General features: G+C 58.9%; 2 protein-coding genes across 11 annotated transcripts in view; one reads left to right on the top strand and one right to left on the bottom strand.

Moving 5' to 3' along the window:
- TBC1D16 (TBC1 domain family member 16) overlaps positions 1-3,442 on the top strand; it is a 77,294-nt gene extending 73,852 nt beyond the window's left edge. For all 6 annotated transcript variants that reach the window (XM_046677545.1, XM_046677546.1, XM_046677549.1 and 3 more), the window contains exons 11-12: positions 2,013-2,159; positions 3,120-3,442. In XM_046677545.1, coding sequence (XP_046533501.1) covers positions 2,013-2,159; positions 3,120-3,368 — 396 coding nt within the window. In that variant the 3' untranslated portion in view covers positions 3,369-3,442. The remainder of the gene's footprint in view (positions 1-2,012; positions 2,160-3,119) is intronic.
- The window catches only part of LOC124247821 (uncharacterized), a 13,044-nt gene extending 2,813 nt beyond the window's left edge, over positions 1-10,231 (bottom strand). For 2 of the 5 annotated variants that reach the window (XR_006890836.1, XR_006890837.1), the window contains exons 1-5: positions 7,772-10,231; positions 7,463-7,649; positions 3,647-4,718; positions 1,583-1,669; positions 903-1,409 (exon numbers count right to left, since the gene is read on the bottom strand). The gene's annotated coding sequence lies outside the window, so the exon portion shown is untranslated. The remainder of the gene's footprint in view (positions 1-902; positions 1,410-1,582; positions 1,670-3,646; positions 4,719-7,462; positions 7,650-7,771) is intronic. The other 3 variants (XR_006890835.1, XR_006890838.1, XR_006890834.1) reach the window with 2 other exon arrangements.
- Positions 10,232-10,656: the final 425 nt, after the last annotated feature.

Raw genomic sequence — 10,656 nt, 5'->3', positions numbered from 1 at the left:
CCGCCTCCCGCCCTCGCCCTGGCCGGGTCTGGCTTCACTGCCCGCCTGGATCAGCATGCTCGATGTGGACATTCAGGGTGAAATATCTGCACTGATCCAGGGAGCACTGGCATGGATGGTCCAAGACGCTGGGTTGCTTTTTGTTTTTCAAAAATCGTGTCGGCTTTGCCAGGCCTTGTTGCGTGTTTTTCATGCAACCCTCAGCCGCAGAGTTGCCGCCTCGTTACATCGTGTTTACGCCAATGTTACAAGTGACCTCTGAGCATCACCCAACAGATGAGGCCCTTTCTCGTGGTGATTTTCATTACTGGGATCTAGCAAAAATCACAGGGTGGGGGCCAGCCCGGTGGTGCAGTGGTTAAGTTCGCACACTCCCCTTCGGCAGCCCAGGGTTCGCCGGCTTGGATCCTGGGCGTGGACCTAGCACAGCCTATCAAGGCACGCTGTGGCAGGTGTCCCACATATAAAATAGAGGAAGATGGGCATGGATGTTAGCTCAGGGCCAATCTTCCTCAAAAAAAAAAAAAAAACCATCACAGTGGAGAAGCCTATTTGGCCATCTCTGTTGGCTGCCGTTTGCTTGAAGTCCACAAACCAAGTTCACGCCATTTTGGGACTTTTGGCTAAATTTAGCCTTGATCAAATTAGTCGCTCCCGGGTGGGGAGGAGGTAGGATGATGGTGGTGGGGGCAGGCTCATTCATCAGGAGCGAGCCGGAGGGGGCGGTGGGGGAGGTCACTACCAGTGGTGCCTTTGACTTTTAAAGTGACCTCTGAGTGAGAAAAGCTCTATTTTATCCATTTACTACTAGTTTGCCCGTGGGGGCTGGGCTGCCCTGGGCCCTGTCCAGGGAACTGAAATTAGTCCTGCCTGCCGTCCGCTTTATTTAGGACGTGCCCCACCTTTTCCTCCCCACGTTCCTCTTTGGGAGGAGCTGGACATCCTTCCTCCCGGAATCCCTCTGCTGTCTTCCCACCCTGGCCAGGGTTCAAAGAGCTGCAGAAGGATCTCCTGAGCTGCAGCAAGACCATCCTGGATTAGTTCGGAGGATGGGGCTGGCAGTCCGAGGCCCAGCGGCCTAGCGGGTGGTCTTTGCCGAGCGGGTGGGGTGGGGGGCGTTTGCTCCCATAACTTTGGCCCACATCGTGGGCTCCACCCTGCCCGGTTTAGGAACGCAGTTCCGCCTGGCTGGGTGGTCGACATCCAGAGACTAAACACGGGCTTCCTGGTGGTCCATGTCCTTCCTCCTCTCCGGAAGCGAGTGTGAATCAAAGACAGCACGCCCTCAAAGCGTCCGGGCAGGAGGGCGCACAGCACGCACCCACCCACCGGCAGGACCAGCTGTCAGCTTCCTGCTGCGCAGCGGGTGAGGCGGCCTCCAAGGAGGGCGGTGGAGTCCTCCATGGGCTCTGGAAAGACAGTTAAAGACAGCGGATGGTTCTAGCCACTCCGTGGGGACCATCAGAGAGCTTCTGCGCTCCACTCTGTTAGGCTCCTATTCCCACCTTCTTACCAACAAACCTAAGAGTCATTTCTGGGGTGCGAGTTGGGACATTTGGCCATGAGGCAGGAGGACACTGACCAGTGGGTGGCTGCCAGAGGTTCTTTCTTGCTGGCGCGTTCCACGAGGGTTCTGATGCAGCCTTCTGCGTGCACCATCACTCAAGACCTTTACAAACAAGATGTTGGCGTGAGCACAGCTTAGCCTTCCGAGGAAGCGTGTTCTTTGTCCCCATGATGGAGGGCACCCGGAGGGCTCCTCGGAAGAGTAGCAGCAGCCCATGGGGGGCCAGCACCAGCATCCTCCCTTTGGATGTAAGTACTGACATTGCCCATTTGCAGGTGGGGAAACTGAGGACGAAAGAGGCTACGCGGCTTGCCCAGGGCCGCATGAACCCAGACAGACTCACCCTGGAGCCCTCACCCCGCACCTCTGCACTCAGCCTTCACCTGGAGGCAGGGCCCCGGGCTGGGTCAGGGGCCTTACCTGAAGCCCGCTCTCCACCCCCCAGACAGATTACTTCCATCTTTTCATCTGTGTGGCCATCGTGGCCATCTACGGGGATGATGTCATTGAGCAGCAGCTGGCCACCGACCAGATGCTCCTGCACTTTGGAAACCTGGCCATGCACATGAACGGGGAGCTCGTTCTCAGGAAGGTGAGCGCTTCCCAGCGTGCAGCCCAGCCCTCCGTATACATAGACGCCCCCCCGCGCGCCCCCCCCCCCCCACAAGCCCCGCCCCCGTGCCCTGGGAGCTCCCCACCAAGGCGCAGGGGTCAGCATCTCTGGCAGCTCCTCGGGCTCTGCTGCTGGGCTCCTTAGGGCACCATCGCCCATCGGGTCCTGACACAAGAGCCTCCCTCGCCTCTTGGAGTGAACAAATTGCCGGGGTTGGTAGATAGGGTCCCCAACTTGGGGCCCTCACTCACAACCCAGAGCCAGGAAGACCAAGAAGGAGGCTTGGGGAGGGGTGGCCACTTCTCATCCAAGGTTAGTGGCATAAAGGGGAACTTTGCTGCCGCCCCACTTCCCAGACTCCTGCTGGAGGTGCTGCTTCTTAAAGCTCTCTGGTGGTCTCCCAGGGGCAGTGAGGAGGGGTCTGGGGGCGAGTGGTAGGGTGGACAGAAAGAGGGCTTGCAGAGGGCACTGTCCTGCACAGGTGGTGGAAACAGGCCCTGCAGGGGCTGGAACAGGGAGCCCTGGGACAGAGCAGAGGGCCAGGGCATCATAGTGGGGGCTGTCAGAGGGCATCATGGGGAACAGGGACAAGGTGGGCCTGCCGGTTGGGCAGGGGCCCTGTGCTGCCTTCGGCTGCCGTGTTCACCCTTCACAGGAAGGCCATTTGGGGAGGCTTCTTTGTCTCAAGCTATATGTGAGCCTCACCGTGAGAACCTGTGGGTTCGCTCACTGCAGCTGGACCAAGGTGCTGAGTGGGTGTGGCAGGCAGACCCCTCGGCCCTGAGCCTGGCACATAGTGGGCCCCACAAGTGTTGGCTACCGCTGCTGTTGCCCTTTGGCCACCTGGCTGTGCCCCGCCCCTGCTCACTGCCTGTCCTCTCTCTTTGGCCACCTGGCTGTGCCCCGCCCCTGCTCACTGCCTGTCCTCTCTCTTTGCAGGCCAGGAGTTTGCTGCATCAGTTTCGTCTCCTGCCTCGAATCCCGTGCAGCCTGCACGACTTGTGTAAGCTGTGTGGGACCGGCATGTGGGACAGTGGTTACATACCCGCTGTAGAGTGTACGGGCCACCACCCAGGATCAGAGAGCTGTCCTTACGGGGGCACAGTGGAGATGCCTTCACCCAAGCCCCCAAGAGAGGGCAAGAAGGGCCCAAAGACACCTCGGGACGGCTTCAGTTTCCGTAGATAGGTTGGGCTCCCTGCGCTGGACGAGGGTCGAGGGGACCTCACTGGAGGTCCTGAGCATGTTGGGGGGGGGGGGGGGGGGGGGGGGGGGGGGGGGGGGGAGGGGCATGGAGGGGACAGGGGATGGTAGAAACGTAAGGAAAATGCCTTTGGGCACCATGAAGGGAACCTTTTCATATTAACGACAAAAAGAGAGTCCAGAAGTGACAGAAGTGAAACCCGCAAGCCACCCAGAGAAAAGCCAGCTCCTGAAACAGGCACCAGAACACACGGTCACTCCACCTGGGGACCAGGCTGGCTGGGTCTCTCGTGGCCTGCCTTTGATGGCTCTCCACACGTCCCAGGAACTCCTCCAGCGTCATTAGCACTGAACAGAGAAGCTGGGGGCTTTTCACCCTTTCCGTGTAAACATTTTATACTGCTGGTGAGTGAAGGAAAGTGCCTGCACATGAACCTGAGCCACAGGCTGTTGCAACAGTATCGGATTCCTGTCCCTTAGTTGGGGAATTTCTACGTGAGGTTCTTCGGTATTGTTTAAAGTCAACCTCACTAAATACAGCAACCAGCTGGGGGCTGGGTGGGTCGAGGGGTGTGTGGACGTGCACACACACAATCCTCTGGAGAGAGTCTGCAGGGTTGAAGGAAGTGATAGTGTATTAACTGACCAACCAGGACAAAGGCATCCACAAGCAGGTAGAAGGACCCCCGTGTCCTGCAGTGTCGGCCGTCTCCTGTCAACGTGGGTCTTCTATAAATCAGCTTCTCAGGGGGCTGGATGTAAGAGTGACCACAGGTCGGTAGCCAGCACTCAGGGCGCCTTCTGCTTTCTGTGTGGGAACCGGCTCTTCCCAACACGCTCTCCTTCCCCCAAAAGATTGATGTAAGCCATTTGCACAGAAAGCTGCTTTTTGCACTGGTGGGAGCAAGGAGACTTGAATCCTCCTGCACCTCCTTCTGAGGAGAAAAGTCCTTGAAGTGCTGAGAGCACCGTGGACACAGCCCTGACTGAGGCGTCTTCCTGCTGAGCTTTTCTCTGGAGAATGAACGCTGCTGGATGGGGCCACTCTAAGAAGAAGCTTATCAACAGGAAAGAGGAAGTCCACGGCCTCCTCCCTCAGCTTCTCTTGTCTCCATGAGCCCCAGTCCTCCAGCAGGCAAAGAGACTAAGGCTGGTGCTTCCCGGTCCCTCTGTCCAAAAGCCTTTTGGGGAGCCCATCCTGGAGCCCATCAGTGCTCAGCTCTTGAGGTCCTGACCACTACAGTCCAGTGGCAGGGTCCAGGCTGGTTGGGGGTGCGCTTCTCCTCTGCTCTGCTTCTGGGAAAGGAGGATTGCCTTTCTGTGTTGGCTCCTGATCTGTTATGGAAATGGCTTGAGTTAGCCAGGCCATACGCAGCCCCTCCTCTAGAAACCACAGCCCCATGAACAGACGTATCAGTTATCCATCGCCGCAGTAATGCCACATAACAAAAAGCCCCCAAACCTAGTAGTCTCAAACAGCACGTGCTTCTCTGGCGCATGAGTCTGCGGCTCAGCAGTTTAGGCAGGGCGGTTCCACTCTTGATTGGGCTTGCTCCTCTCTCTGGGCTCAGCTCGCTGCTAAGGCCCAGTGGGGTGCTCACCTGTGTTGAGGTCAGCCTTGGCACCGCCCTGTGTTCTTCGCATCCCTCCTGCGGGCTGCTCCCGGCCCAGGCAAAGGTGCAGGAGCAGAAGTGCACAGGCGCCTTTCCAAGCCTTGGTGGACGCCACCCCTGCCATCATTCTGGTGGCCAAAGCAGTCGCATGGCCAACTCGGCATCGAGGGGCAGGGAAGTGGACCCTCCCCCGCAGTGACAGGAGCTGCACAGTGACCGGTGAGGGCCCGGCATTCAGGGAGGGGTGAGGACCTGGTTGGTACAGTCTGCAACTTCCACCGGGGATCTTGGTCCAAATAACATCCTTCTCTCACCCTCTCCAGCAGCAGAGCATCCATGCATTATCACTGCAATTCCTTGTGCCTTTGGGCTGCCGTTGCCGGGGGGGGGGGGGGGGGGGGGGGGGGGGGGGTCCCAGGGATCCTCTCACTTTGGAGGGTCCTGGGGCATAGCATTCATTCTGGATCCCCCAGTCCCACAGCCGCCCAAGACCCCGTTCCAAGTGCCCCCCCGCTTCACTCTCCCACCTTGCACCCCTGTGGGCTGGGCTGGGCCCCCGTGAGATCTGTGCCTCTCGGAGCAGCCAGCATCTTGGAACCCGAAGGACCCGCTGCTCTGGAGGGCATGGAGAAGGCCCGCCCCTTGCACGGCTCCCTTAATCTGGATGCAATTAGAGGAAACCAGCCAAAAACCCTGCGGCAGCTGTTGCCCCAGGATTATTCCCAGCCAGCAAAAGGCATTAGGGTGATAATTCAGTCATTAGACGTGGAGCCTGCCCACCGCCAGGGCGTGCAGATGTGGGGCAGTCAGCCTGGCGCGGCCGTCCTCCATGATGCTGCTCATTTAACCCATTTTTTAAAATGACACATAATGTTATTGGCCGGTGTGCGTGTGCACGCATACTTAAAAGTTTCCCCCCCCTGCTGCTCTCTGTGCTGCTGTTACACGGTGTCGTTGGAGCCTCTGGGGAGAGGGCACTTGTGATGCGTAGGTGCTGGCACGGAGGGGGCAGCACGGAGGGGGCTCGCTGGCCCAGCGGGGCCCGGGAGGGCAGGGGACGCACAAGCTGGGGACACGGTGGGCTTGGGGTCTGGTTAGGTGCAGAGGGGAGCAGTGCGCTGTTCCAAAAGGTTCCAACTCAGGTCCGAGCCAGGAAGACTTGGAACTCACAAGTCTTGGGAATCAGTGTCCCTGAGCCAATTCGAGAGGGAGGGGTGGATGGGCAGGGTGGGAGGAGCCCCGCCCGCCTCTGCAGAGGAGGAGGGTCTGCAGCGCTGAGGGCACAGCTCCATCAGCAGCTCGGTCTGGACGCATCAGCAGGCAGCACCATGTTGTCCTTTGAGTTTTCCCTAAGAGCCCCGCCTGAACCGCGCTGGGGGCAGGAGCTGAACAGGATAAAGATGCTGGTCCTGAAACTGGGGTTCCCCCTGGGCTAAGTGGCAGTAGCTGGCAGAGGTCCCCCATCTCCGACCTTGGATGGGTGGACATAGGAAATGGGGCAAAGACGGTGGACTATGGTAGGGGCCTCAGGCTCTCCCCTCGGCTTTTGTGAGGTCCCTCTGAGCTCTCTTGTCTGTTCTTGTCTGGTAGAAATAACTTAGCACAACCAGAGGCACCCACATCTAGAATATACAACTATGTACTGGGGGGCTTTGGAGAGAAGAAAAGAAAAAAGAAGATTGGCAACAGTTGTTAGCTCAGGTGCCAATCTTTAAAAAAAAAAAAAAAAGAACAAACTTGGAGGGGGCAGCCCCCAGGGTGATGAAAATCTGCTCATGCCTGTGCCCTGCCTCTCAGAAAGCCTCCAGCTTCCATCCCGCCACCTCTCCACCTGCAGGGAGGCTGGAAGGCATCAGGGACACCTGGGTTCACCGAGCAAGGGGAAGGAAGCCTCTTCCCATCTGTGCCCAGCAGAGGCTCCTGAAGGCCACGCTGCCCCAGAGGAGGGAGGCGTTTCCCCAGGAAAACCACACATGTGTGGCCTGGCCAGAGGGCCCACGACTGGCCTCGAGCCACGAGGGAGCCCACAGGCCTGGCGTGAGGCTGGGCACTTCCCCCAGAGACCCCGGGGAACCAGACAGCCCCAGATCCCATTAGCCTGCGTTCCTAAGCCAGGCAGCAGGGCCCTCCTTGCAGTGAAAGCTTTCTGCCCCTTGGTGTCCTTGGCTCAGAGGGAACTGCCCAGAACGAAACAGCTCGTTTCCCCAAAGTTGTGAAGCCTGAGAACAGTGTGTGAAGCGGGAGGACACTCCCCCAGAGTCAGGGGCCTGTTTCTGTCCCACCCTGACCCTCCCGGGTCCCTGGCCCTCCCCAGCCTCCATTTCCTCGTCCATGGAATGAGAATGACGATGCCCACCCTGCCCCCCTCATAGCACGGCGGGGACTTCGTCCATGTAAAAGCGGATGTGGGGATGGTTTACCAAGCCCCAGCGACCTCACCTACCACTCAGGGAAGTGACCACTCACCTTGACCTTGACCTTGGCCTTCAGCAGCCTTGTCTGAGATGGGGTGTGCTCCAACCTCGAGAGCTCTCCCTGATTTGAGAGTCAGCAAACCCGCTCCCTTCCACACGGCCACCTTGCGGCGTGTCCCCAGCCAAGGGGGAACCTCTCTGTGCCTCTTCTTTAAGATTCACCCCATGCCACCCCACTCCTGCCACGAAGAAGAATCAGCCATGAACCATGACCTCAGCAACCCTGCGAGGTGTGTGTCTGTGTGTACGTGGGCGTGCAAGGCTCTGCCACAGGGCCATGGTGGTGCCCTTGAGGTCTTACCTCTCAGCTGTGGAAACAGCCAAACTGGCCTCCTGGATCAGCACCGTGGAGCCCAGGAGGCGGGGGCGTCCCTGGGCCTGTGGGGAGCAGGGCGGGGGTGCAGACAGCCTGCTGTCCTCTGGCCCTTGAAACACGTCATGCTGAATTTCTAGGTAGGAAGGTGACATTTCAGGTTCAAAGAGAGATCAAGTCACATGGCCATCTTCTCTCCAGCACCTTTGGCTTAAAGAGAACAGGTGTTTGTTGTTTAAAGGGAACACAATGAAATTTCACCACTACCAAGAGATTACTGACGTCCATGGCAAGCAATTTGTTCTCTGTATTTTGTTTTGTTTCTTAAGTGGCTTACCCACCGCTCAGGCCCTGCACGTCCTGGACTAGTCGCTGTGACCCCTGCTAGCCGTGGCCCCAACGTGCTTCCGGCTCCCATGGATTCCACCTCAAACGGAATAAAATTGTATTGACAACAAATGTATGCTCTGCGGCGTGTGGGGAGAGGGCCCGGCGGGGTGCGTTAGGTTGAAACATGACAGGTTCTGATGCTGGGCAAAGAGGGCCCCCACAGAAGAGCCAGGAGGGCCAGTGGCCCCGCAGGCCCCTCCTCCGGGAAGCCTTGCCTGCAGCCACGGCCCCGGCGGGCGCCTGGAGGGAACCCCGAATGGCAGAAGTCCCGGAGGAAGAGCTGCTCCGGGCCTCAGGGATGGAGAGGTTGATGGGAGAATTAATGGAATGCTGGGAGAGGGCCCCGAGACCCGCCCCAGACCTGGAATCCCACATAGGGTTTTCTTGAGACTGAGCTACCAGGGCTCCAATTTCAGGAAAAGCTGAAGTCCCACATTTTGAACTTTTTTCAGGCCAACTAGGTAAATCTGACTGTGTTAGGGTTGGAAGTTTAAGGAAGAAGTCAGGCATTGGCTGTGCCCGTCTGGTTGCCTCACCAATCCCCAGGGGCCCTGCTGCATGGCCACATGCCCCAGGGATCATAGGAAGGGGGCGGAGGGGGCTGGGGGTTGTGCCTGGTTCCCCTGGAGCACGGTGGTGGGGTGGCAGGCTCCCAGCCCTAACAGCAGTGTCTTTGGGATTGCCTTTCCATCCTTTGGCCTGCAAGGGGAGGACGGCACGTGTGCAGCTCCCCTGGATGTCTGCACCTCTGGGGATCTCACCTTGCACCTACCTGGCCTTGGCCAAGCTGTCTGAGAGCCTCATTGGCAGCTCTCGGTATGCCAGCGGGTGCTCCTGCCCAAGGCTGGCTGGGCAGGTGCCACGGGGCCAGGAGGGGCAGCAGACACAGGCAGTGCATCAGCTACCATGCATGGCTGGTGACTCCACTCAGAGAAACCTGTCTGTCCTTTCAGGGTTGGGAGGTACTCCTTCCCCATCACACCCGGAAGCCACACCCCAGCCCTAACCTGGGATCTGAAGCACCGGGGATGGTACGGTGCAGGCAGAGTCAGAGACTGGAGCTCAGGAGCGCCAGCCCTGCCATCACCACCCTCCAAGGCATGGCTACTGCAGGCAGTGTGAAGAGGGGGCGAACCCAGGGAGGAGGGCGGCGACTCGTCCTCAGGAAGGAACGGTCCTTCCCCCACAGGTCAGCCCTGCAGTGGCACGAGGCCCATCGTGACCTCCACCTCAGGCCATGGACTGGCTCCAGCCCCTCCCGGAAGGGCCTTTTAAACACTTTGGGCAGCTGGTTCCCTGGATGTGGCCCAACCAGGATGTACCAGCGGGATGTTTGTCTTTGCTCTGCTCTAGTCCCATAAATAACAACCGCGTCATCATCCACAGGGACATGCCACCCGGAGCCAGACTCTTCTGGGCAGGCCCCCAGAACGGCCAGGCTCTCTGCCGTCCTGTGGTCCTGAGGGCTGTGCCTGGGTAGGGCTCGTCTGCTGCAGTGTAGACGGGCGGTCTGTACCACTGTCTTTATACCTCTGCTAGCTGCAGGGGCTGTACCAGGAAAGTCCTTGAGAGAGTGAGCATCCTGTGCACGGCCCTGGTCCACATCGTTCATTCATTCATTCATGGATTCACTCAACAAGCATTTAGTGAGCCCCAACAGGGAGGCCTGGTACCATCGTACCGTGGACCTGCTCCAGGGGACAGAGGCCGGAGCACTCCGGGTCACTGGGGTTTTGGGGGCACGCGTACACACACCCTGCAAACCCTCCACTGAGCAGAGCTGCCCTGCCGGCCCCCAGGAGTGGCCACTTGGACACCCATGGCTTTACGGCCCGTGGGGCAAACCTTGAACACCCCGTGTCTGCACAGCCTTTGGCTCCCTGTCCTCTCCACTGGTGTCTCTTACTCCAGGGAGTCAGGTGAGCAAGAAATGTCACTTACCTTATGCTCTTTTTTTTTCTTTTTTTGAGGAAGATTAGCCCTGACCTAACTGCTGCCAATCCCCCTCTTTTTGCTGAGGAAGACTGGCCCTGAGCTAACATCCGTGCCCATCTTCCTCTGCTTTATATGTGGGAAGCCTACCACAGCATGGCGTGCCAAGCAGTGCCATGTCCACACCCGGGATCCGAACCAGCGAACCCCGGTCCACCAAGAAGTGGAACGTGCACACTTAACCACTGCGCCACTGGGCTGGCCCCAACCTTATGTTCTTCCAATGAAGTTGAAGCCCATTACGAGCCTCATCGACCCAGCTCAGTCTCCGTTATCACAGGGGTCTCTCCCTCTGTGCCCGCCCACCTGAGGGTGTGCAGGGAGCAGCGTGGGAGGGTCCCGTGCAGACGGACAGGGCGCGCTCTGCTCCTGGCTGTTGTTGCCACCCAGACGTCCTCTGTCCAAACCCCAGGAAGCCCATGAGGTCCGGCTCCTTTGTTGGCTGGGGCACTGGCACCTGGGCACACCTGCATCTCTGCCCCATCCCGTCC

The sequence above is a fragment of the Equus quagga genome, chromosome 11, assembly GCF_021613505.1.
Source record: "Equus quagga isolate Etosha38 chromosome 11, UCLA_HA_Equagga_1.0, whole genome shotgun sequence".
Lineage (NCBI taxonomy): Eukaryota > Metazoa > Chordata > Mammalia > Perissodactyla > Equidae > Equus > Equus quagga.
The sequence above is the reverse complement of the archived record's forward strand: the minus strand, read 5'-3'. Positions and strand labels throughout refer to the sequence as shown.